Source organism: Heterodontus francisci, chromosome 23 (assembly GCF_036365525.1).
Source record: "Heterodontus francisci isolate sHetFra1 chromosome 23, sHetFra1.hap1, whole genome shotgun sequence".
NCBI classification, from domain to species: Eukaryota; Metazoa; Chordata; class Chondrichthyes; order Heterodontiformes; family Heterodontidae; genus Heterodontus; species Heterodontus francisci.
This window is the reverse complement of record NC_090393.1, coordinates 20,309,050-20,336,979: the sequence shown is the minus strand read 5'-3', so window position 1 is coordinate 20,336,979 and position 27,930 is coordinate 20,309,050. Positions and strand designations below refer to the sequence as shown.

Genomic DNA, 27,930 nt, shown 5'->3' with positions numbered 1-27,930 from the left:
AAATGATGTGTTGTTCCATGCCTTTCTTGAGCTTAAAAATGCACCATATAAGATATTCAGCATCTTGCTTTCATAAACACCATAACATAGCAAAAAAGCAATTTAAAAAGTTCCTGTTGAGAGTCCTACCTTCCACCTTCCTTTTCCAGTTTCTCAATCAATGCCTTCCGTGCCTGTGTTCCTGAAGTGCGTGGCAGTGTTTGTGACCTCATCACCTCTTTCCGCTTCTCAGCCTGCTTCCTCTCAAGTGCTGACACACTGCTAGACCGTGCATCATCTTCTCTGTCAAAAATACTGGAGAAGCCATAAAATTAAAGAACTCCTAAATACAAATGGTTCAGCAAGTTATCCCAGTGAGTAACTGAGCTGTATAGACCATGTAGTTCCTTGGTTTGGTCCCTAGTTTTTTTTTTTAAGATGATCTTGGCCAGATTGATTACAATTCATCTCAGTGCCCTAAGGCTAGAGAGTGGAAAATTTGCCAGGTTCCTATACCTGATCACAATTCAGGAACTCCTGCTGGAACTACGTGTTTGTGGATGTTAGGCGAGGATGGCATCTGCCAGTGCCAAGGGTTGCCAGGAGAAGCAATTAGCTTGCCCTGTAGCAAATTACAGGCACAATCTTGACCCTTTCCTTCAAAGACCTACAGGTATCAATTTATTTACTGTTACATTCTGAAGATAAAAAATCACTTCTCACCTGCCAACCTTTTTGGATGAAGTGCTGCTGGAACTAAAAGAGGACTTGGTCTGGACAACAGTTGTTCCACCTGCTAAGAGAGAAACAATTAAAGAAGTCAAATTTTGTCTGATATTGCTCTTGTGAAGTGCCTGAGGATTTTCTTTTCTAAGTTAAAAGCATTGTACAAATTTGTTGCTGCTGTCTCAGTCAAGAAATGAAATTTAAAATCTCTCATTAACACTGAAACCTTAGAACATGATTAGCTGATCCTTAGGTTTTTTCTCCTATGACTTTGTAACCAGTTGCTACAAGCTACATGACAGCATTCTGGGGTGCCTGGTCTGACAATTTCTTTCGTTTGACAGCTCCCTGGCAATCTGGATGAAATAAGGAACTTGTGGTGTGGAAAATCACAATACCAATGCTTCTAATCAATAAATGCAAAATCAAAACTACATCATTCACATGTTTTAACTTTAAGGTAACAGCCATTCTTTCCAGTGTAACAAGATAGTGACAGCACTGCCCCTAAAATTGAACAAGCTGTGCTGCTGGGCCTTAAACTAATTATAGATATCAAGGGCTCTTGGAGTGGTGGGGTCTTATTCCGAATCAGTTTTCATCTATAGGTCATGTTTTCCAAATTAATGTCCACATCAGCTCACGGCTTCACATGAATTCCAACTCATTCAGATGCCAGTTTGACCTGGCAGTGGGCTCAAAATCAATCCTTTGTTCCAGACACCTCTGCATCACTGACTGCATATAAGTGATTTTACCTGTTGTCTGATATTTTCAATACTTCACTGAAAGGAAAAATAATCTGCCACAGAGATGCTTCTGACTAAGAGCACACAGTATAATCATGGCTGTTGTGTTGAATCCACCCATCCCATTTTGAAGTACTGAACCAGGATAAGCCATTGCATTTTTGCCAATCTCCTTTCAGTCCAATTCACCCCTCCCACTACTGACCCCCTGGACTCTGCCAGTGGATCAGCATTCACCGGCTCTCTGCGCATCTCCATCCAGAATATCTGTTCACTTGTGAACAAGGCTCTTGCCATCCATTAACTTATTATAGATGATTGCATTGACAGCATGGCCTTTATGCAAACCTGGCTGAGGTGTGATGGCATCTTTCCTCTTAATGAAGCCTCCCCGCCTGGTTATATCTTCTACCATTTGCCCCTCCGAGATCATTGCAGCAGCAGTGTGGCACTTAACACCAGACCACACCTTGCCCAGACCACCTACTCCTTTGGCATTTTCTCCTCCTTTGAGCATCTCACCTTGTTCCACCTCTCATTCTCCCACCTCTCATGCAAAATCATCGTTCTCTACAGCCTTCCCAAGTACGATAAAATTTTTCTCAGCAAGATATCTTCACTGTTTTCCTCCCTCAGCCTCTGCACTGAAAGACATCTCATCCTTGGTGATTTCAACCCCCATCTCAACTCATCATGCTCTCTCTCCCCACTGCCTTCTTATCCTCCCTAAATCTCTCCCTCCATGTAAACTCCCCAACACATATTCACAGCCATCCCTTTGATCTCGCCATCACAAGTGGTGTTGCTAGTCCCATTGTATTAATCACAGATAAGGCCATCTCTGATCACTTCCTTCACATACATCGCCTTACCACGCCCCAACCCTACCTCCTTCTGTATCCGTCCCTGGAAAAAAACTATCTCCCAATTCACATACAATTGCACTTTCACAATCCCAACTGTCTTGCCTTAGGCCCTCCATGCACCACAACATTTCGCAGCTACTGATTTGCTCAACCACACCCTCACCACTGATGCCCTAGTCCCCAATAAAATCATTACTCTCTCTCACTCTGGTCGTTACCCCGGTATTGCCCTCATCTCCACTTTAAGTCCAAGGTATGCAGAAATAGGGCGGATAACTGGGTTAGTCATCCATTGCCAGATCTGGTTGGACCACATAAAACACTATCGGGTCCTGCTCTTTTCTGCTAAAACTGCTCCCTCTTCCAGGATCATCCCAGAATGCAAAGATAATCCATGGCTTCTTTTTTCCACTGCAAATTGTTTTGTTAAACCCCTCTGCCCTGCTCCCTCCGCCCTCAGCTCCAACAATAATCTGCTCCCTTCACCCTCACCTCCAACAATAGGTGTGAGGGACTCATGGACATCTTTGTCACTAAGATCGAGACTATCTGATCAGCTGCCTCAGCCGTGTTCCTCCCTTCCACTAGCCCACTGGGCCAAACTTCCTCTAAAGATCCCCCCTGCCCTAGACCTGAACACACATCTTTCTCTAGTTTCTCTCCTATCTCCCCTCATGCCCTCTCCGAGCTCATCTTGTCTATGAGACCCACCTCCTATTCCCTTGATCCTATTCCCAGCAAACTGTTGACCACTCAACTTCCACTCCTATTAGCTGACATTACTAATGGTTCCCTCTTTTCGGGTTATGTCCCTCTCTCCTTTAAATCTGCTGTCATCACCCACTTCTCAAAAAATCAACCCATTGCAAACTACTGCTCCATGTCCAATCTCCCGTTCCTCTCCAAAGTCCCTTGAATGTGTTGTTGCCTCCCAAAATCCATTTCCATCTTTCCTGGAATTCCATGTTTGAGTCCCTTCAATCAGGTTTCCTCTCCTGCCATAGTACCGAAACAGCTCTTATCGAAGTTACAAATGACAACCTATGTGACTGTGATAAAGGTAAACTTTCCCTCCTTGTTCTTCTCAAGCTGTCTGCAGCCTTTGTAACAGTGACCACACCATCCTCCTACAAAGCCTCTCGTTCCATTCTTGTCCATCTAATCATATCCAGAGTATCACTTGCAATGGCTTCTCGTCCTGCTCCTGTATCGTTATCTCTGGTGTCCCCCAAGGATCTATCCTTGGCCCCTTCCTATTTCTCCCCTCAGCAACATCATCCGAAAGCACAACATTAGTTTTCACATGGACGCTAATGACACCAGCTCTGTGTCACCACTACTTCTCTCGACTCTTCCACTGTTGCTAAATTATCAGATTGCTTATCTGACATCTAATATTGAATGAGTGGACATTTCCTCCAATTAAATATTTGGAAGACTGAATCCATTGTTTTTGGTCCCCTATCCAAACTCCATTCCCTAGATATCGACTCCATCCTCTCCCTGCAACAGTCTGAGATTAAGCCAGTCTATTTGCAAGCTTGGTGTCATATTTGACCCAGAGATGAGCTTCCAACCACACATTTGCACCATCATTAAGACTGCCTATTTCCACCTGTGTAACATCACCCGACTGCGCCATGTCTCAGCTTGCTGAAACCCTCATTCATGCCTTTGTTACATCTAGACTCGATTATTCCAACGCACTTCTGCCTGATCTCCCACATTCTACCCTCCATAACCTTGAGGTAATCTCAAACTCTGCTACCCATGTCATAACTTGCACCAAGTCCCATTCACCTATCACCCAATGCTTGCTGATGTACATTGGCGCCCAGTCAAGCAACAACTTGATTTTAAAATTCTCATCCTTTCTTAGAAATCCCTACATGGCCTCACCCCTCCCTATCTCTGTAATCTCCTCCAGCTACACAATGCTCCAAGATATCTGTGCTCATCTAATTCTGGCCTCTTGAATATCCCCAATTTTAATCGCTTCACCATTGGTGGTTGTGCCTTCAATTTCCTAGGTCCTAAGCTCTGGAATCCCCTCTCTACACTTCTCCGCCTCTCTACCTTGCTTTCCTCCTTTAAGACACTCCTTAAAACCTACCTCTTTGACCAAACTTTTGGTCACCTGATCTTATATCTCCTTATGGGGCTCATTGTCATATTTTGTTTTATAGAGCTACAGTGTAGCACCATGGGACATTTTATTACATTAAAGGCATTACATAAGTATGTCGTCGTTGTTGTATTGGTTGTACTGAATCATACTTGTATCACTCTGGGTGTTACAAAAGTCTGAAATTATTGCTACCTGTTACAGTTTCTATTCTTTTCAACCCGGTCTTGAATCACTGAAGAAATGAAATAACTGAAAGGTCGACTAAACAAGGTTCATGGTTTTCCCTGTTATTTCATTGCCACAAACTTGTTATCTTCGCTTTTTTTTGTGTTGCTGACTTATTTAGGTTATGTTTCCATGTGTCCCCCAACTTTCAACTCCCAGGACAAGTAACCATTCTTGATATGTCAGCCTTGCCAGTCATTATAGTGAGTGCTGTCAGACTATTAATTTGTGGAATGCATCATAGCCAAGCCTGATCATGTCCTCACCTGACATTAACATACGCACTTTTTAGCATGGGTCACTGAACTGCATTCAGGGCAGCAATTCTGGCTACTTTTTTCCCCTCCCAACCAAGGGCTCTGAGACCAACTGCAGCATCACAACAGCTGCCTTTGCTGAAACTGAAGATCAAACCTGGGCTTCCATGTTTGTAAAACTGAGTTCCACAATTGAGCTTCACAAGTACCAGTGCAGTTACCAACTGAGATGTGGGACAGCTTTGTTTCCCTCGAATATCATGTCCTAATCCAAGATCCTGCTGTTTCAGATTTAGCAGAGTTGAACATAGTTCAAGAGTTCATATTAGTCTAACTTATTCTACTTACCATCAGTTTTCTTTACAATGCTAGACTCCACAGTGGTAGTTCGCAAAGTTCTGTTGCCACCATCTGAAATACCAGAATAATTTTCAGTAATTCTGGATATTACAAGGGAATTAGTATTGACCCAACACCACCATAACTGAGCATCGATTTTTTTTTTAAATTGAGAACTGTAGATAAAGGCTCTAGTCCATAGTGCATCAAGCTTGAAAAACAGGAAGAAAGAAGACAAAGTAATTCAATAAGAGGTGCTGACGTTACACCAAGCTCCAGTTTAAAAAACTTGTAGCTTATAAGAGGAACAGAAGACTGAGAAATGTAAATCGTTCCATCATTTTGAGATATTGAGAAAGAATGAATTAGATGAAATGGAGTAGTGGGTCTTGATTCCAAAATAGTGAAGAAATAGGAAGGAGGAATGGTTGGAATTTCTTTTGCTATCATGATCACAAGGTAGGTGTAGATGAAGGTCTTTCAGCCTATTTAATTTCCCCCTTCTGGAATAACAACTCTACCTTCTTTCCATTACAGCCCCTAGTTGCTTCTTAACTGAGTCCAGTAGTCTCAACCATTCTTTCTGACAATCCATTCCAGCTGTGAATCACCCGCTGTGTAAACTAAATTTGCATTTTACACTCTGAATCATGTCTTTTCTGGTCTGTGTGATGATATTTTTCATGTTTACATTCACTATTTTATTAAGAATCTGATCTATCTGCATGTTCCCTTCTAAAATGTTTCTTTTCAAGGCTGGAGAGCCCTTGCTGCCTCACAGCAACTCCCTCAGACAGCAATGCTCTCCTGTAAACTGCTTTTATATTCCCTTACGTTCCAAGGACCAGAACTGTACACAATACTCCAGGCATAGGCTGATCAGGGCATTGCAGGGCCTAACCTAACTTCTGGGCTTTCAGTTTAACTAATTTCACATTGGAACATTATGACTTTGTTTATTTCCTCCACTTCACATTGGGTTGGATTTTAACCTCGCAATGTGCTAGGAGCAGGGTGGAGATGATTTCAACTCTAGTATTTAAAAGGGACATTCCAAACATGCAATTTGGAGTTTGCAACCAGGAACACAACAGAAGCAGCTGGCAGAATGAAGTTCAGAAGCTCAAAGGCTGTGCCTCATTTTAGAGATGCCTCCCTGGATGTGCTGTCTGTAAGGGGCCACATGGAGATACTCTTCCCTGCTGACAGGAGAAAGTGAAACAAAAAATGGCATGGCTGGCAGTTGCTCATGAGGTCAGCAGCAGCTCGTGGACTCAATGCCAAAAGCGGTTTAATGACCTAAGCAGGGCAGGACAGGTGAGTGCAGTGATACACATCTCAGAATATAGGTGAATGTATCACTCCAACCCCCTCACTCTGCTTTCTCAAGCCTACTCCAGCACATCACTCTTCACACCAAGTTACCTTGCAGATATACCCATCCCTCGCTGTCTATGCACTTCCTCACATCCCCATCTCCGCATCTACCACTGATACTCACCCTCATCCTTATGTAATGTCATGCCTCACCCTCATAATTGTTGCATGTTGTTGTTGTATTTAGTAGTGTAAAAAGGACATTCTGGAGAAAGTCTCAGACTCAGGATAAGGTCAACTAAGAACTGTTTATTATTTACATAATACTATATACACTCTCAACAAGTCTCTTAAGCTAGCATCCTTCGTGCTGACTCCTCCTCTCCAGCCTAACCTCATGTGACTATGGCATCATCACTCTTACAGTGATAGGGTTGATAGGGGTTGCTCTCACTGTCTTCAGCATTAGCCCTTTACATCCTTATACTACAATAATCATCCATCCTTTCAACACATGCCATTACTCTCACTCATAGGTCTCTTCTTTCCCTCCTTGCAGAAGAGAGCACACAGCTCAAAGGACAGGCAGAGAATACAGTTGGCTTTCCAGCCATCTTGTAACTGACAGCTGAAGAGGAGGCAGTGCTGGACATCAGTGGAGTCCTGGCATGCCTGGCCATCAGAGATGGGGCTTCCCAGCTACCTAGTGGCATGATTAAATATCAGACATTCACATGGCATACAACACTCACTCATGTTGACTTGATTTCAAAGTGAGTGAAATATGATCACGTGCATAATGATTGCTTAAAACATTCTTACCTTGACAGTTCTACTTCACGTCTTTAGAATCCCACGGGGCCTTCAAGCATCCTGCCTGAGGTGGTCCGGGGATAACAACGACGATGACTCCTGAGAGGAGGTCACTCCCTCTGAGGGTGGAGTGCCACAGGACTCATGGAGATCATGCACCAGCTCACATACTCACATTTCAGTGGGAGCAGTAAGGCAGTTGGGTTTTCATCTGGTGACTCACACATCACAAGTGAGCAAGAGCAGATGGTGAAGACAGAGACAGCAGTGGAAAGTCCATGGAGGCCACAGGATGCTCCAAGCTCTGTTCAGCTGGATGCAGATGCTTTACAACAGGGCAGTCAAAAAATACTATACCTCTGGAGCAGCAGCAAAAAATTTGTTATGTACTGGCAGGTGTTCCAACTGCATTGAGCACGCTTACAGAGAGATTGGAAGAGTTCATCTCAAGCATGACTGGCATGATGTCACAGTCCTTTGCAATGATGTCTTCCTCCATGGAAAGAGAGACCACCTGCATGGACCCTCCAATGCAGCAATCGTAGGCCTTCACCAATGGCTTACATGCTATGAACGCCAATTTAAATAAGTGGAACAATACCCTAGCTTTGGCTGTTTAATGCTCCACTGATCTGCAGCAAAGTGTTCTCCTGTTCATTGCTAGCAGTGAGGCGTGGGTGGGCCATGAGTGGAATGATGGTGAAACGGGACATGGAATTAGGGGCTCAGCTCAAAGCGCTTCCACTTCTCACTCACTGCCTCCTCCCCACACCCGCAATTCCTCAGTCAGTACCCCACATGCTGTCTCGTGCCCTAATAGCTGAGTCTGTCCTTGCATAGGTTCCGGTGCAGCAGTCTTTGGCAGGGCCCTCACAGGCTCCAAAACCCAGAGGACATCAGCCAAGGGCATCTCAGCAGTCAGGTCAGTGATCTGCACAGTCTGCCTCTATCTCCACTGAAGCCACAGCAGGTGCACCACACAGAAGTGCTAGGAAGAGGAATAGTCCAGATTTGTAGTTGCACAAAGGTATGCACATGGGTGTGTTACACGAAGTTAGAATGTTAAGTTTGTTTTATTTTTGAGCCACATAAATATTATCTCTGTCCACCACTTTCCTGTCTTGCCAGTTTTGGTTGCTGGTACACAAGTGGCCTTTTGCTTATGAATGGTAAGACATAAACTGATGCTGAGCAATGGGAGATTATGAAAGGGATGCTTGGTGGTTTGCAGGACTGCTTTGTATTAGCATCATTGGGAGGGGGTGTGGTTGATGGGTTAAGTAGCTTTGCATGTGGTTGTCAGATGGGTGGACTGGTGCAGCCTAAGAGGACCGTCCAAAAATGAGGACGTCAAAGAGTGCTGCTGCTGGTGCACTGGCCACATCACATTCTGCCTCCTCTGCAGAATCATCTGAAGTGGCTCTGTGCTTTGCACCTGGTTCCTCCTTCAGGTCCAAACCTTGCTGCTGTGTAATGCTGTGCAGAGTGCAGGACATCAAGACCATTCTGGGGATCCTGGCTGTTGTGTGCAGAAGAGTGCTTCCAGATCTGACCAGGCACCTGAAGCACATCTTCAGCCGGCAGATGGTTTGCTCAAATTAACATCTGGTTGTTGTACAGCTTTCACTATAATGCTCCTGGGCCTCATTGGTTGGGTTCCTCACAGGTGTCATCAGCAAAGTTTTAAGTGAATGTCCCTCACCTCCAAGCAGCCTGCCAATATGTCTGCTTCAAAGTGCAAAGAGATCAGGGAGGGTGGACTACCGCAGGACAAAAGCATCATGGCAGCTGCTCGGGAATCTTGCGTACAGCTGCATAAACTTCTTTGTGGTTGCGCACTAGTTGCACGCTGATGGAGTAGAAGCCCTTGTGGTTGATGAATACTCCTGGGTCATCTGAGGGTACCTTTATTGCCACATGAATGCAGTCAATGATATCCTGCACCTGTGGGAAACCAGCCAGAGCCAGAAACCCGAGCGCCTGCTCACGCTGACTAGCTTCATCACAGGAAAAATGTATATAATTGCTGGCTCTGGTAAACAAGCCATCTGTCACCTATCTTATGCATTTTTCGGACGTGCCGACTGAGAAATCCTGCAAATGTCTCCAGCACAGCCCTGGAAGGATCCAGAGGCAAAGAAGTTGAGGTTGGTGGTGATGCTATCAGTCACTGGTAAAGTGTGGCCACCAGGTCCACTTGGCAGAAGGTCTTGTTTCAGCAGGCTGCAAATGTCTGCCACTATCTGACGTGACATCCTGAGCCTCATGAGACATTGGTATTCTGATATGCTGAGGAAGCCTTACCTCTGCCTGCAGACCTTTTTGCTGGGTATGGCCTCCTGAGAGCTGCGCCTCTCTGTTGATCCCCTCTCTCCCGTGGAGCTGCAGGTCTGTGAATAGCATGTTGTTGTTGCTCCTGCTGGTGCGGTTCCTGCTGATCACCTTGATCCTCATCTGAGGTCTAAAGTAACACACCACAAGTGGCACCCATGCTGATCTGATAGATCAGAGTTCCAAAGTGCAAATTTTCAAAGTATAGATGACACCTCCGAAGTTGAGAAAGTAACCTTTCAGCACCAGTATTGTGAACAAAGCCTTTGACACAAACTGGCAAGAAAGCAGCAGTATGATGTCAGTATTATGGGTATATTTCCCCGTTGTGTCTTCCATGCCTTCAATTGCTACTGTGTCCTCACCTTGTTTTCACTGGCGAGTTCCAGGAAGCCTGGAAAAACTGTTGGTCCACAGTTAAACTGGAACTAGAAAAAGTTAGAGATGTGACAGATTTTAAGCAAGTACAGAGGCAGGGAAAGGGGGAAGGGAAGGAAAGAACAAAAGGGAAGGTCTGTGAGAGGATGGAAGGCAAGTGAGATTAAATGACAAAAGGGATGATGGAGCAAGGCAAAAGGACATGATAACGGGACAAGTAAAGAAACAAATGATGGGTCTAGAGGAGGTGTAAATGCAGAATCATCACCAATGGCTGCTGTCTGAAAAACTGTGAGCAGTGGTTATGATCTGAAATTGTCGAACTCAATGTTAAGTCCGGAAGGCTGTAAAGTGCCTAATCGGAAGGTGAGGTGCTGTTCTTCAAGATTATGCTGAGTTTCATTGGAACAGTGTAGGAGAACAAGGACAGAGATCAGAGTTGGAGTGGAGAGGAGAATTAAAATGACAGGCAACTCGAAGCTCAGGGTCAAGCTTGCGGACAGAATGGAGGTGTTCCACAGAGCAGTCACCCAATCTGCATTTGGTCTCCCCATTACAGAGCATCGTGAGTGGCAAATACAATATACTAAATTGAAAGAAGTTCAAGTAAAGCACTGGTTCAGCTGGAGGGAGAGTTTAGGGCCCTGGATGGTGTGAAGGGAAGAGGTAAAAGGGCAGGTGCTTGCACAGGAAGGGCCTAAAACCTGTTATATCTCTAACTTTTTACAATTCTGACAAAAGGTCATTGACCTCAAACGTTAACTCTGTTTCTCTCTCCACATATGCTGCCTGACCTGATGAATATGTCCAGCATTCTGTTTTTATTTCTGATTAACATACTGAAATTGACAACCCACAGCCTAACACGTTGGAGTTAAATGCGCAAGTTGGGGATTGGAGTGCATTCCCAACACACTTTCATTTTTCCATAACTTAACCACTCCACTCGCACCCAAAGCCATGCACTTACCCATGTTAAAATCCCCCCCCCGATGAGTCAAGTAACACTCCCTAGCTCTCTTTCAATATGCCCCTTGGTTAAGTTCTATTCCACCCACTGAGTACACATTTACGCTATTATTAATTCACATATTCAATGCCTTTGTCTGTATTGAGCTTCAGTTGTCAGTTCAGAAGAGGTACAAAGCTGGTCAAGCTCTCCCTATAACACCTGACTGCCTTCTCTGAGTGTGTAATCCTCCCTAGCCTAGTGTTAAATACGTATTACCCCAGGAAAGTGAGGAAACAGCAAACCACAACTTCCAACTGACTCCAACCAGATCATCCAAAACCATGACCAGTGCATGACAACCAGTGGTTTTTAGACTGGGCTCAGCAGATACTCTGGAAGACCAAAGAAACTTCTTAGTTATCCTTCATATGAAGGATAGCCACACATAGACTAGCTATTAGAATCTTTGTCTTATATTTTTTAGTGTATAAATTGCACCTTCAGTTTGCAGGTCACAAAAATAAAACATGAATATGTGACCTACAATGATTTCTCTTCCTGCTCTGACATTGTTACCTCTGGTGTCGCCCAAGGATCTATCCATGGCCCTCTACTATTTCTCATCTACATGCTGCCTCCCAGTGAAATCATCCGAAAACAAAACATTAGTTTTCACATGTATGCTGACAACACCCAGCTCTACCTCACTACTATCCCTATCAACTCCTCCACTTTTGCTAAATTATCAGACTGCTTGTCAGACATCCAGTACTGCATGAGCAGAAATTTCCTCCCATTAAATGTTGGGAAGACGAAGCCTTTGTCTTCGGTCCCTGCCACTTGCTCCTTTCCCTAGCTACCAACTCCATCCCTCTTCCTGGCAAGTGTCTGAGGCTAAACCAGGCTGTTTGCAACCTTAGTGTCATATTTGATCCAGAGATGAGCTTCCAACCATACATCTGAGTCATCACTAAGACCGCCTCTTTCCATCTCCATAACATCTTCCGACTCCGCTCCTGCCTCAGCTCATCTGCCACCGAAACCCTTATCCATGCCTTTGTTATCTGTAGACTTGACTATTCCAATGCACTCCTGGGCAATCCTCCCACAAGCTATCCCCTGTAAACTTGTCATCCAAACTCTGCTGCCTCTGTCCTAACTCACACCAAGTCCTGATCACCCACCAACCCTGTGCTTGCTAACCTACATTGGCTCCCGGGCAAGCAATGTCTCAATTTTAGAATTCTCATCCTCATTTTCAAATCCCCCCCATGGCCTCTCCTGTCCCAGTCTCTGTAATCTCCTCCAGCGCCACAACCCTCTAAAATATCTGCACTCATCTAATTCTGGTCTCTTGAGCATCCTTGATTTTAATCACTCCACCATTGGTGGCAATGCCTTCAGCTGCCTAGGCCCTAAGCTGTGGAATTCCCTCCCTAAACCTCTGCCTCTCTTTCCTTCTTTAAGAGTCTCATTAAAACCTATCTCTTTGATCAAGTTTTTGCCAACTGGCATAATACTGTTTTACGGGACTAGGTGTCAAATTTTACTTTATAATGCTCCTGTGAAGAGCCTTGGGATGTTTTATTATGGTAAAGGTGCTATATAAATACAAGTTGTTTTTGTAAAAGGCGTTTAAGTACTTAACAATATACAAGGCAAGCCCCTTTCTAATACTGATGAGTGGTAGCGTAGCATTTCTCAGTCTAGTTGCTTGGTGCACAGCAAGAACATAGGAATGCATAGGACTGGACAACACCATTGTGGCCCGCCTAGCCAGCTCCAAATACTCCAACTACTGTGGCTCTAATATGCCTTGATCACTTTCTCTGCCAAATACCTATCTTGTTTCCTCATGAATTTTCCAATATTGTCCACCTTAAGTGCCCCTCGGGCCATTTTCTTCCATATATTCACAACCCTCGCGTAAAGTAATTAAAATTAAACATTTTGCTTTCCTTTTCCTGAGGTTCAGCACATAACCCATGTTTTGCAGAGTTTGTGAACACATATCAAAAATATTAATTCATTTTATCAATACTCCTTAAATCTTCGATATCTCAATTAGATCTTCTCTGAGTCTTCTTTTCTCCAGCATAAGCATGCCTACTTTGCAGAAAATCTCCTCGGGGTGAAGTATCTAATCCAAGTGTCAATTTAGTAGTCCTTTACCATACCTTCTGGACAACATCTTATTTTAGAATTCTTCTCAACTTTTTGACTCCAAAGTCTTTAGCTAAATAAAGAAGAATCTGTTGGTGATTTGGTTAACATTGCTTGTGCATGACTGCCAGTTTAATGATTACGGAGGGGGTGGGGGGGGGGGGGGCATTTTATGTAGGCGATGAGGGTTTCGGCCACTGGCTGAAGAGCCAGTGAGAGCCCTGCATCATCTCCTCTGACGAAGGCCTGCCGCATTACATGCCAATTAGGCACTTAAGTGGACAGTGGCAGACCTTCCCCAGGATTAAGGAGTTGGCAACTGAAGTCCCGCCTGCTGAGAGCTGCCAACCTCTAGCAGCGCCACTGTGGAGGCAATTGCTGCTGCCGGTAATGGAACCACTGGTAGCCGTGGATTGCTGAGGGACCCAGGCCACAGGTGAGTCAGGGCGGGAGGGATTTCGCTGGGTGTGGGTCACGGGGGAGGGGTTATAGTGGACAGATCGGCAGCAAGGGCAGGAGGATGGCTCAGAGCGGGCCCTTCCCTTCCGATGCCGGGTTCCTTGATCAGGCACTAAGTACCTTTTAACAAGGGACCCCGATTCCCCCCCCTCCCCCCAACCTGGAGCCGACAAGCACTTGCATGGGTTTGCTTGATGTATTCCCCATGTGGCGACAGGCCCACCCACCGCTGGGCTAATACCAGCGGTGGGTTGAGGCCCTTAATTGGGCATTAATTGCCACTTAAGGACTTCAATTGGCTGCGGGGTGGGTAGGTCGGCCATGGGCCTTCCCACCACGGACTTAATTGGGGTGGCGGTAGGAAGGTGGTGGGGCATCCTGCCTGATTAAATGCTCTCCCTGCCTCCAAACTCGCCTTGGGGGGAGAACATAAAATCCCCCCCACGACTTCAGTCCTACTGTAAAAAAACATTACCATGGGCTGCAATTGCAGTAGTGTTTAGCCAAATATTACATGTGGCCCAAAGCCAACTGTTCCAAGATATCCATGTGTTCTACAATATACCAGTGATCACTGTTGCCCTCCGAAACTTCACTATGCAATATTTATCCCATTACCCGACTGGGAGATTCTCTCAGTCTTTGACATGGACGTGACAGTCTTCCCATCTGCAGATTTTTGTGTTTTAGATACAGTCATTTCAGCAGCATTTAAAGACTTTGCTTTCTTCTCCTCTTCTGTTTTCTGCTTCAGTTCCCGTAGTCTCATTTCACGCTCTTTCTCTCTCTCATCTGGAGAGGCAAAAAAAAAACAACTGTAAGAAGCTGCAGCACCACAGCCCCTTCAGCTTACATCAACAATGTCCAATATCTAATGGAAAGTTGTACATTTAGGCACAACTCTAAAGATTAGTTCATGGGCACATCTGCCCTACACATCTATTGCTGACATACTACATTAATCCTTGGTGACAATACTGAACAAAATTAGGCTGAACCTCTTCTGCTCTCCAATAATATTATATTTTGTTCTGCAAACCTGAAAAAAGCAGATAATGAAGATTGCCAATAAAAGGTGAACAACATATTTTTCTTATTGCTATTCGTAACTATAATTTTTGTCCTCAGTAACATAATAGTCTTACTTTCCTCAAAAATAAATACTTCGGAAACTGAAAATTAGCATGTGTATTGAGTATTAACTTATATTTTCCCTCCCACAGTAATCTTCCACTCTTGATGATTATGCAGATTATAACCCTTAACAATTAACTGAGGGTTTTTTCCTATTCCACCTCAATCAAAGAAAATTAGATGATCCACATAAATTAAAACATTTTATTCAAATCTGCCACATGGCTATTAAATTTTTTTTTGTATTTTGTGAATATACAGTTTTTATTTTCAGAAGATCCATAGTGACAGGAACATGGTTTAAAGCCTCTCTGAATAAGCAGATAATGTGAATATTGTATAGTATATTTGTCTAGTTTCGTGAATAAATGAAAATTATTGGACTCCTAACACCTATAGGCAGACATTCTTTGTCACCGGTAAGCGCCCCATCCAAAAGATCATCTATGATGGCATGATATCAAAGAAACAAAATAAAAGATTACTCTGCTTGCTAGTTCCAGACCATTTCTAATCCAGTGACATCATTTGCACCTACTGGCTCACTTATCTGGTAGTGTGTTGACAGTGATACACTAATGGACATGAAGTGCTCTCACATAACAGAAAAAGCAGTTCTGTTTCAAGAGACTTAAAACAAAATGATTTGTGTACAGCAAGGGATTAAGCTCACAACAATGATAAAAGTATACAGGGTTGTTGTAATCATCACCCTTCTAAATGAACATGTTATCACCACTTCAGGACATGAGCACATAATCTGGGCTGACACTTCAATACATAGAAACAGAGAATGATATGGCACAGAATGAGGCCATTCAGCCCATCATGCCTGTGCCAGCGTACTGAAGGGGTGCGGCATTGTCAGAGGTGCGATATTTCAGACAAGATACCGAATACAGGCTCTTTCTACCTGTCCAGAACGGCATAAACAATCTTCACAGAAATTGTTTCAGCACAGAAGGAGGCCATTTGACCCATCAGACTGAATTTTACCAGCTCCCCGATGTCGGGGGTCATGGCGGGGGGGGCTAGGAACATACATTTGGGAGAGGCCCGCCACAGGCTTCGATGCTGGAAGGCCCCGCCCCATTTTACCAGCGGCAGCAAGGCCTTGGGGCGGTCCCCCCACTGCTCAGCAAGAAAAATCTTAATTTACATGTTAAAATCAATGCTAATAAATAAATAATTACCTTCCTTGTCGCGATGGCCATCCCACGCCGATATTTCGGCTGGTTGCCAGAAGTCCCACGCCTTCGGATCTCCGTTCGGAGATCCAAAGCGTAACATTGGTGGGGAGGGGGGAGGAGTGAAATTTTCGGGGGGGGGAGGTGGCGGAGCAGAGAATACTGTTACTACTGGTTGAGGGGATGGTGGGAAGGGGTTGAAGGGCAAAGGTAATGAAGTTCGGGGGGGGTGGGGGGGGGGAGGTTCGGGATGGGAACAAAATTTTTTTTAGTGGGGAAACGGCAATAACTGAACTGTTTGGTCATTGGTGGGGGTGGGAGACGGCCTTCAATATTTTAGTAAACTTAGAAATGTTAATTTCACATCCATTTCACTTTAAAAATTTAAATTATTGGTAAGGGATTGAAGCCGTTGCTGGGGATGATGCGCCCGCCCCCTCTATGTCATCGGGTGCGGGTGTTCCACCCCCTCCATGTTAATAAGCCGCCGCGCAAAATTTTGTGGTGGCTCCACGGCGCATGGCTCATGCGCGTGTCGCGCTGTCTTGGAAGCTTGCCACTGTTCTTGGCAGCGAGCTATAAAAATTCAGCCTATTGTCTCTGCACCAGCTCTCCTAATGAGCATTTGACGTAGTGCCATTCCCCTGCTTCTCCCAATAACTATGCACATTCTTACTTTTCAGAGAACTATCTAATTCCCTTTTGAATGCCTTGATTGAACCTGCCTCCGCCACACGCTCCCGCAGTGCGTTTCAGATCTTAACCAATCACTGCGTGAAAAAGTTTTTCCTCCAGTCGCCATTGCTTCTTTCGCCAATTACCTTAAATTTGTGCCCTCTTGTTCTTGATCTTTCACGAGTGGGAACAGCTTTTCCCTATCTATCCAGTGAACATCAACGCAAGCTCAAGGAACAGCATCTCATTTACCGATTAGGCACACTACAGCCTGCCAGACTGAACATTGAGTTCAATAATTTCAGAGTATGACGGGCCCCCCATTTTACTTTTATTTTTAGTTATTTTTTTCTTTTCCCTTTTTAAAATTATTTTTTGTGTTTATTTTATTTTATTTCATCTTAGTTTGTTCAGTTTGCTTACCCACTGTTTTTTTCATGTTTGTACTTGCGGCTGTTCAATTTTCAGTCCGTTAACACCCTATCTGTACTAATGCTTTGTCTTTCAACACACCATTAACATATTGTTCGCCTTTGCTCCATGACCTTCTGGTCAGCTATTCTGTGACCTTGTCCTATCAACACCTTCTCCTTTGTTATCTCTTGCCCCACCCCTGCTTTACTTGCTTATAAACTTTTACATTTCTAATATTTGCTAGTTCTGAAGGGTCACTGACCTGAAATGTTAACTCTGCTTCTCTCTCCACAGATGCTGCCAGACCTGCTGAGTATTTCCAGCATTTATTGTTTTTATTTCAGATTTCCAGCATCCGCAGTATTTTGCTTTTATTTTCCCTATCTACACTGTCTACACCCCTAATGATTTTGAATACCTCAATCAAATCGCCTCTCAGCCTTCTCTTCTCCAAGGAAAACAGTCCCAACTTCTCCAATCTATCTTCATAAATGAAGTTCCTCAACCCTGGAACCATTCTCGTGAATCTTTTCTGTACTCTCTCCAATCCTTCACATCTTTCCTTGAATGCGGCGCCCAGAACTGGATGCAATACTTCAATTGAGGCCAAACCAGTGTTTTATACAAGTTTAACACAAACTCCTTGCTCTTGTACTCTATGCCCCTATTAATAAAGTCTAGGATACTGTATGCTTTAGTAACTAAACTGCTCTCGCAACCTGTCCTGCCACGTTTAATGACTTATGCACATATATACCCAGGTCCCTCTGCTCCTGCACCCCCTTTAGAGTTTTACCCTTTATTTTATATTGTTTTTCTGTGTTCTTCCTACCAAAATGAGTCACTTCACACTTCATACTTCTCCGCATTGAGCTTCATCTGCCACTTGTCTGCCCATTCCACCAACTTGTCTATGTCCTTTTGAAGTTCCACATAATCTTTCTCACAGTTCACAATGCTTCCAAGTTTTGTATCATCTGTAAATTTTGAAATTATGCTCTGTACACCAAGGTCTAGGTCATTAATCTATATCAGGAAGAGCAAGGGTCCCAACGCTGACCCCTGGGGAACTCCACTACAAACCTTTTTCCAGTCTGAAAAGCATCCATTAACCACTACTCTCTGTTTCCTATCATTCAGTCAATTTTGTATCCATGTTGTTACTGTCCTTATTATTCCATGAGCTATAACTTTGCTCACAAGTCTGTTGTGCGGTACTGTATCAAATGCTTTTTGGAAGTCCATGTACACCACATCAACAGCATTACCCTCATCAACCCTCTCTGTTAGCCCTTCAAAAAAATTCCAGTAAATTAGTTAAACACAATTTCCCTTAACAAATCTGTGCTGGTTTTCCTTAATTAACCTGCATTTGTTTAAATGACTTTTAATTTTGTCCCAAATTATTGGGCTGGATTTTAGAGGCCCCCCTGGTGTCGGGGGTTGCGGCGGGGTGGGGGCCCAGAAAATGGCTCCAGGAAGGCCCGCCACAGACTTCGACGCCAGGAAGGTCCGGCCCCATAGTGCCAGCGGTGGAAGGCCTCGTGGTGGCCTCCCCAACACTTGGCGATCCGAAGTGGGACACTGGTGGGGAGGGGGAGCAAGTAAGTATTTCAGTGCGGGAAGGGGAGGAGTAGGCCCAAACTAATGTGGTTGGTTGAGGGGATGGTGGCGAAGGTCAGGTACACAAGGTAAGTATTTGGAGGAGCAGAGGGCAAGGAATGAGTGTATGGCTATTGTGGGAGGCAGGGTGGAAGAGGGGCTGGAAACATGTATGTAATTTGTTTTCAATAGGTTGTAATGAACTTTCCCTGTAAAACTTTAAATTGTAATAATGGGGCTTGAAGCCCTTTAAAAACGGCGTCGGCACCTGTGCAGTGGCGCCTGACGCCGTTGATGGGGATGGACCACCTGTCCCCTGTAAATGAACCGCTGAGTAAAGCCCGCACGTATGCAGGCCACCATTTATTACAGCTGCCGCCACATAAAATTCAGCCCATTGTTTCTAGAAGTTTCCCCCATTACTGAAGTTAAACTGTTGGCATGTAGTCGCTTATGGGTGTAGATTAGATTAGATTAGAGATGCAGCACTGAAACAGGCCCTTCGGCCCACCGAGTCTGTGCCGACCATCAACCACCCATTTTATACTAATCCTACACTAATCCCATATTCCTACCAAACGTCCCCACCTGTCCCTATATTTCCCTACCACCTGCCTATACTAGTGACAATTTATAATGGCCAATTTACCTACCAACCTGCAAGTCTTTTGGCTTGTGGGAGGAAACCGGAGCACCCGGAGAAAACCCACGCAGACACAGGGAGAACTTGCAAACTCCACACAGGCAGTACCCAAAATCGAACCCGGGTCCCTGGAGCTGTGAGGCTGCGGTGCTAACCACTGCGCCACTGTGCCGCTGCGCCAAAAAGTGTAACTTTGCAATTTTTCTTGTGTGCTTTTAATAGCAGCAATAAAAGTAATTCATTGATAGCGAAGTGCACTGGGGACATCCTGAAGGCATGAGCATCCTGAGGGAATGAATGGTGCTATATTATTGCCAGTTATTTCGTTCTCATCTATAGCCTGACAAGATCCACCACAACATCTGAGGTCCATCATACAGATTATATGGCAAGACAAAGTTACTAACAGCAAGATCCTTGATCACACCAAGACTATAAGTATTGAGGACATGTTGATAAGACCACAGCAATGCTGGTCAGGATATGTCAGCTATATAGAAGATTCCAGAATGCCAAAAAAGGTTCTGCACAGTAAATTGGAACAAAACAGGCAGATGCAGGATGGTCAGCGAAAGCAATACAAGGATGACTGAGCTATGGAATATTAAGCAGTTAGCTGGGGAAACCTTACAGCTGACTAAACAAACTCGTGAGGTGCAATACAGAGTGGTGTCAGCTGGTAGGATCATCAGAATGTACATCTACTGAAAGAGAAGCAGTAAAAATGTAAGCATGTACAGCTGCAAGCTGTTGCAGCCAGACAGGCTGTTGAGGTTAATTAAATAAGCAGGGGAATTGTATCTCTCTCAGTTCAAAGAAGACTTATGCCCGTTTCTCTTCAAAATGGGATTACAATTTTTGAATATGAAGGAATATCGCCACCACCTACTGCATTATCCATTATGAAAATAAATATGTGCTATACTCATGTCTAATGCTCTCACTAAGCTATGCAGGTGCGCACCAGCGCAGCAGCCTGACAGGTACCATGTAGGCCTTGTTCTGGGATAAATAATACATGCGCACGTCTGTACAAAAAAATTTAAAGGGTCCCTGCACTATTAAAAAAGGGTCACGCACAGCAACTAAATTTTAAAGTTAGCATTGCTGATGTCCATTGAGAAATTAGTTCAGACTATCCAGACACTTTCCAGTTAGGACTCTACTTAATTACAATGAGACTTTCGCCCTGTCCATCAGGGACAAGTAGACTTTTATATCTCAATAGAGTCTTACACTATTCTTCAATGTGCCTGGCTTCCATCTGGGATCTTCCAACTGTAGCATGTCTAAGACTGGCAATTCCACATTTGCAGAATCATTTAAGCCACTTACCTCTTTTCTTTTTCCGGAGCTCCCTCATTGCAGCTCGAATCATCTTCCTTTTTTCAAAATCTGTTGTTACATCAAGCTTCAGAATATAGGTGGAGAAAACAGTATTATAACGTCGTAATATTTTATTGGAAACAGATCTTTTGTTCCTCTGTTCTGCTAAAACTACAAGACAAAGACTCTCAGTACCTCAACTGGTTAAGGCAGTGTGTAGAGATGTACTACACAGACAGGAAAGTCCCAGATTTCATTCTCAACCTATGCTGAGTTAGTTGATTTCAACCAGGGTGTCAGTAGGGGTTCTACAATTGGCTTTGGTGATATTGGGCTACGGAAAAATCTGTCAAGGTTACCACTCTTGATCACTATTCAGCAACCCCACTGGAAATGCATGCATGTGGACACAGGGGAATCACAGAATAGGACTTGGCAGTGATGCTCAACCACAGTTGAAAAGTTTGCTTATGCTCATTAAATAAGATAACGTGAAGAATAAACACTTGGATGAGGTACTAGATCAACACCCATAGAACAATTTCCTACAAGAGCAGAAAAGGGGATAAAATTGGCAGGAATAAAAGAAGAATAAAAGAGTGAAAACAAAGCTAAAACACTGTGATTGACTCTTGCTGGGTTAATGGAAACTATTATGTAGAAACTTTAGTTACAGTTTCCCCTCATTCACTAAATATTCCAGCATCAGTTTTTCAGAGCATGCTAAAGACTCCAGTACCATTTAGTTACTGAGTCAATAAAACCCCCACTAGATTAGTATCTTGTTTTCTTCCTATCTTACTGTAAGTGGCATATGTCCAAAGTTCCAAATGCCTTCTCCAATATGGGTGCAACTATTTTTAGGCCTGGCAAGATCAAGCATATTCAGACTAATGTAGCTAGATGGATAAACTTTTTTCGATTACTTAAATGGGTTTTTTCATTAAAGTTATCAGTAGATCAAACAAATCTGTCAATAATATCATGATCAAGTGTAATAATCTAATAAAAAATACTCTGGAATTATATCGTACAGGAAAAAAATCCTGCATCTTATAGTCAAAAAATCACAAAGCAATTAATTTTCCCTTAAAATCATCACTCACAAGTTTTTAAAATGTATAACAGAACTTTTCAATGGGTAGATCGTGACAAGATATTTGAATAACTTGGGATATCAGTTTTTTTCAAGGCTTCGGCTCTGAGGTCAAAGTTTAGATTAGTATTTTGCTTTGGACCACAGAGATGGATCTTCGGCTTTCTGCTCCTACTTAGTGTACTTAAGGTAAAAACAAGAAATGCTGGAAATACTCAGCAGGTCTGTCAGTATCTGTGGAGAGAGAAGCAGAATTAATGTTTCAGGTCAGTTCTGATAAAGGGCATTTCCAGCATTTCTTGTTTTTATTTCAGATTTCCAGCATCTACAATATTTTAATTTTATTTTAGTGTACTTGAGGAATTGATTCACTGGTGGCTCATATATGAACAAATCACTGACAATAAACATCCTAACAGTGGTAAAAATACAATTAACCAATTAAAATCAATTATTCTTAACTATTCTGTGCTACCTATCATGGCTTCTACAATGAACACACCATTTTATCCAGGACCTCTTCATCTTCAATAGCACTCAAATCCTCCAAGCTGGGTTTGTTTTTCTTCTCTTTTACATTCTCCTTTTCCTTCTCCTCTACACCATTGGGTAAAATAGCCTCAAACTGCTGTAGTGATTGGGTTGCTTCGGCCATCACGGGCTCAGTGTCCATCTGCAAAGACAAACAAACAGTTGCTTCAGTTGTTTAGTTTAGTTTAGAGATACAGCACTGAAACAGGCCCTTTGGCCCACCGAGTCTGTGCCGACCATCAACCACCCATTTATACTAATCCTACGCTAATCCCATATTCCTACCACATCCCCACCTGTCCCTATATTTCCCTACCACCTACCTTTACTAGGGGCAATTTATAATGGCCAATTAACCTATCAACCTGCAAGTCTTTGGCATGTGGGAGGAAACTGGAGCACCCGGAGGAAACCCACGCAGACACAGGGAGAACTTGCAAACTTGTCTGGTCTAAATGTTGCCGCATTTCAAATTCAATAGCCTGGGGCCAAAATGACCGTCAGCAGAGAGCTCCATCATCAGAACTCCCTTGGAAAAGCAAAGTTGTGACAAAGAATGGTAATGATCATTAATTTCCATTGTTGTTTTCTTTTGACATTGATTTCTGTTGATATCTTTTACTGTATGATAAAATACCAACCTATTCCCCAGCACACTGTAACCTTCAAACTATTCAGTATTTTCACATCAAACAAAAGTACTGTAAAACTAAACAGAACTATGAGCATAAGCAGTCCGTGTAGAAATGCAGCAAGACTTGGACAATATCCAGGCTTGGGCTGATAAGTGGCAAGTAACGTTCGCACCACACAAGTGCCAGGCAATGACCATCTCCAACAAGAGAGAATCTAACCATTTCCCCTTGACATTAGGTGGCATTACCATCGCTGAATCCCCCACTATCAACAACCTAGGAGCTACCATTGACCAGAAACTGAACTGGAATAGCCATATAAATACTTTGGCTACAAGAGCAGGTCTGAGGCTAGGAATCCTGCAGCGAGTCACTCACCTCCTGACTCCCCAAAGCCTGTCCACCATCTACAAGGCACAGGTCAGGAGTGTGATGGAATACTCTCCACTTGCCTGGATGGGTGCAGTTCCGACAACACTCAAGAAGCTCGACATTATCGAGGACAAAGCAGCCCGCTTGACTGGCACCCCATCTACGAACAAACATTCACTCCCTCCATCACCGACGCACAGTGGCAGCAGTGTGTACCATCTGCAAGATGCACCGCAGCAATGCACCAAGGCTCCGTAGGCAACACCTTCCAAACCCACGACCTCTACCAACTAGAAGGACAAGGGCAGCAAATGCAAGGGAACACCACCTGCAAGCTCCCATCCAAGTCACACACTATCCTGACTTGGAACTATATCACCATTCCTTCACTGTCACTAGGTCAAAATCTTGGAACTCCCTTCCTAACAACACTGTGGGTGTACCTACTCCCATGAACTGCAGTGGTTCAAGAAGGCAGCTCGCCACCACCTTCTCAAGGGCAATTAGGGATGGGCAATAAATTCTGGCCTAGCCAGCGACGCCCACATCCCATGAATGAATTTTTAAAAAAGCATGTTCAGCTAATCATAATTCTCTGCAACGGATTGAAAACACTTATAGGGTTAGTTGCTGGGATGAATGAGAAGCAAATTAAAATATTTCTCTTCAAATCACAGCAATAATCATGGCAAGGTTAATAAATGAAATCTTAAAGTCTGGAAACCACTGTACTATGAGTGACGTTATAGCAATGCTTAATGCATTTGCATCAAATTCCCCATGCTGCTATTTTAACAAAGGCTTTAACCCTTTTTTCTTAAGTGGGATAGTACCTCAGTTAAAATGAAAACAAGAGGAATTAGGTATGCTCGGGTTTGTATATTACCGTTCAGAGATTTCTGGGCTTATATCTGATCACATTGACTAAAGCCAGCTATACTGGTTTAATGAAGGTGGGCATGTCAAGTCAAAAATAAGAGCTGTGTGACACCACCATGGATACGAAAACTTCAGGATCACATTAAACCTTCTATTTTCTCTCCATTCCCATAATTATTCCAATTCAAAACACCATTTCCAATAGCATAATAATCAATCTACAAAGTTATAGCAGCAATGCTCAGCCAAAATGACTGAGAACCTGGCCTGAATTTTACCAGCGCGCCGCTGCACAGCCCCCGCGATATTACACACGGGGGCTCAATTAAATGGAAGGGGCGGAGCGGCCGCCCCTGATGACGTACGGCTTCTGGCGCTACCGTGCAGACGCCAGCACCATTTTTAAAGGGCTTGAAGCCCTTCATGAGACATTCACATTTTTAAAGTGATATGGTCTCAATTCCATTTTATTAAAACTTCAAATCCCTTCTCCCACCCCCCACTGTATAAGTAATTAGCTTTATGCCATACCCCCCCAAAAAAGTGAGTTCTCACTCATGACCTTTTCCCCCCGAACTTTATTCCCTTTCACCCTAAACCCCTTCCCACCACCCCCACAGCCAATAAGGACTGTTTTTCCCGCTCCCCTCTCCCGCCCTGATAATATTATTCCTCCCCCCCTTTACCAGTGTCTCTTCTTCCAAAGGCATACAAGTTGCAGCCGATGGCCGTAAAATTGGTGTGGGACGGCCACCGGCCGCAGCAGTTAGTGCATTTTCATGTTAAGTGAGCTCATTTCAATATTTTAATGAAGGTCCCGCTAATATCCAGCGGGGCCTTCTTGGTGTCGGGAGTCGTGGCGGGTCGCTCCTGCAAGCATTTTACAGGCCTCCCTGCCACAATCCACGATGCTGAGGGGCTGGTAAAATCCAGCCCCTTATATTTATTGATATCAGCAGAAATGGAAAATATTATTTATAAATTAATGGCCAGTGTGCCCTATGATTACAGAATTAGAAACAGAGGGATGAATTTTACTAGCCCTTGCGCTGTGGGTCACGGCGGGGGGGGGGGGGGGCCTGTATAATTCTGCGGGAAGAGGCCTGCCTCGACCCCCAATGGTGAGAAGGGCCTGCTGCGTATTATCGGCAGTGGGGGACCCTCTGTGCGGCCTCCTTGCCGCTTGGCAGCAGGGCCTTCATCTAAATATTTAAATTAACAAAGATTAGATGCAAATGGACTTACCTGCTGGCAGCGGCCGTCCCACGCCAACGTTACGGCCGCCAAACGCAACTCGCGCACCTTCGGAACTCCGTATGGAGGTCCAAGGAGAGAAATTGGTGGGGAGAGGTAAGGAACAAAACTTTCAGGGCGGAAGGGGAGGGGCAGCGAGGAAAACATTTTTTATTGGCTGTGGGGATGGTGGGAAGGGGTTGAAGGGCAAATGTGAGAAGGTTGGGAGTGAAAGTTCAGGTCGGCAATGAAATAACTTTCGGAAGGGGCCTCCATCTACCAATTATTTATTAAAAACCACTTACATGTAAGATGCTTTTAAAAATGCAATATTTTTGCTAAGGGCTTGAAGCTCTTTAAAAATGGTGCCGGCATCTGCCCGGTGGCGCCGGACGCTGTTGCAGGGACGGCCACTCCGCTCCTGTATTTAAATGAAACCCCGCGCATAAAATTGCGGAGCGTGACGCGCTAATAAAATTCAGCCCAGTACATGCAAGTCGTCACTTGCAATGGTTATAGAACACTTAATTTTTATTTTTTATCATATCACTGACACTGCATTGAACAAACCATCATTCTTTATCTATACTTTAGAATACTTCTTTTAAGAGTTAAAAATTTAATAAACAGTACTGCAAAAAGAATGTTGCCTTACTTTTGAGTCTGTGCCCATCCACGCACTTAAATATCAGCATGACCCTTCAGCAATGCTCGTCAGCCTTGCTGCCAGTATTAAAATAGACAACAAAAATCAAGGCGCACTTACTTAGTAAACTGGGACAATCTCCTAGCTTGAGTTCACTGTAGCAATGCAGACAGCTGCTCTGCTCTACATCACATCTGTGTCAACACTGACACCAAAAATACCCCATTAATTCATTCCACCAGCATTATTTCTCAGTAATTATTCTGATAAACCTGTATCTGTTTCATCACAATTGCCCATCCTTCAGTGAAACTGTTCATACAGCAATCTCAAGGAGTGCACTGACTGTCAACTTCCTCCAGGACTGTCCCTCGATGAGCCTCACAAGATAACAATTATTTTATAATAACCCACTCTGATTTTGAAACAGTAATACCATCATATGGTCAAAGTTATGAACCATTATTGCAGTTTATAAAAACATTTGAAACAATCAATTAGATACTTGATTAGGAGGCAGTATTCCATTATTCTCTTTACATACAAGTCTCTTTATCCTCCACCATTAATTAAAAATCTGGAGTTGAAAGCTAGTCTCAGTAATAGTGCCATGAAACTATCGTTGATTGTCATAAAAACCCACCTGGTTCACTAATGTCCTTTAGGGAAGGAAATCTGCTGTCCGTACCTGATCTGGCCTACATGCGACTCCAGACCCACAGCAAAGTGGTCGACTCTTAACTGCCCTCTGAAATGGCCTAGCAAGCCACTCAATTCAAGGGCAATTAGGAATGGGCAACAAATGTTGACCTGCCAGCAATGCCCACATTTCATGAAAGAATATAAAAAGTATAAAATATAAAAAAAATAGACTATGTGTTACATTTACAAGAATGTGCAGATGTGTCTGCGATGAGCTAGCTGATCTCTGCCCAAGCTATGGCAGGGACACCACTTTTGGTCTTTGTATCCTTAGTTTAGGAAAAGCAAGAGAACTAGACACCCCTCATGCCAGATTGCTATGCAACAACCTCTGTGGGAAACAGATGTGCATGGACCTCAGATGGGAAGATTAAGCTTAACAATGAAGCCCTGTGATAAAGTTGCTTGCTGACATTCACTATTTAGGAACACACATGAAGAAAACCATTTGCAGAACATACCAGAAGCGTTCAATACCTGTGGAACTGTACTAGAGAAAAATTCAGCACCTTCAGAATAGGCAGCAGGTAGAAGAAAACTCATGAGTCTGAATCCGAAACTAGGGTCCTGAATCTAAATAAAGGAAACTATGAAGGTATGAGGCGCGAGTTGAGTTGGCTATGGTAGATTGGGGAACTTTACTAAAACGGTTGACAGTGGATAGGCAATGGATAATATTTAAAGATCATGTGCATGAATTACAACCATTATTAATTTCTGTCTGGCGCAAAAATAAAACCGGAAAGGTGGCTCAACCGTGGCTTACAGAAGAAATTAAGGACAGTATTAGATCCAAAGAGGAGGCATAAAAATTGCCAGAAAAGCAGCAAGTCTGAGGATTGGGAGTAGTTTAGAATTCAGCAAAGGAGGACAAAGAGGTTGATTAAATGGGGAAAAATAGAGTATGAGAGTAAACCTGCGGGGAACATAAAACCTGAATATAAAAGCTTCTCTAAATATGTGATGAGAAAAAGATTACTGAAGACAAATGTAGGTCCCTTACAGTCAGAAACGGTGGAAATTATAATGGGGAACAAAGAAATGGCAGAACAATTAAACACATACTTTGGTTCTGTCTTCACAAAGGAGGACACAAATAACCTCCCAGAAATGTTAGGGAACCAAAGATCTAATGAGAGGGAGGAACTCAAGGAAATCAGTATTAGTAAAAAA

At 43.7% G+C, this 27,930-nt stretch overlaps 1 protein-coding gene across 7 annotated transcripts in view; it reads right to left on the bottom strand.

Moving 5' to 3' along the window:
- The window catches only part of smtnb (smoothelin b), a 553,824-nt gene that overhangs the window by 56,625 nt on the left and 469,269 nt on the right, over positions 1 to 27,930 (bottom strand). For 5 of the 7 annotated variants that reach the window (XM_068054824.1, XM_068054826.1, XM_068054827.1 and 2 more), the window contains 6 exons: positions 22,262 to 22,432; positions 20,673 to 20,748; positions 14,301 to 14,474; positions 5,279 to 5,341; positions 703 to 775; positions 130 to 294 (listed from right to left, as the gene is read on the bottom strand). In XM_068054824.1, coding sequence (XP_067910925.1) covers positions 130 to 294; positions 703 to 775; positions 5,279 to 5,341; positions 14,301 to 14,474; positions 20,673 to 20,748; positions 22,262 to 22,432 — 722 coding nt within the window. The remainder of the gene's footprint in view (positions 1 to 129; positions 295 to 702; positions 776 to 5,278; positions 5,342 to 14,300; positions 14,475 to 20,672; positions 20,749 to 22,261; positions 22,433 to 27,930) is intronic. The other 2 variants (XM_068054823.1, XM_068054825.1) reach the window with 2 other exon arrangements.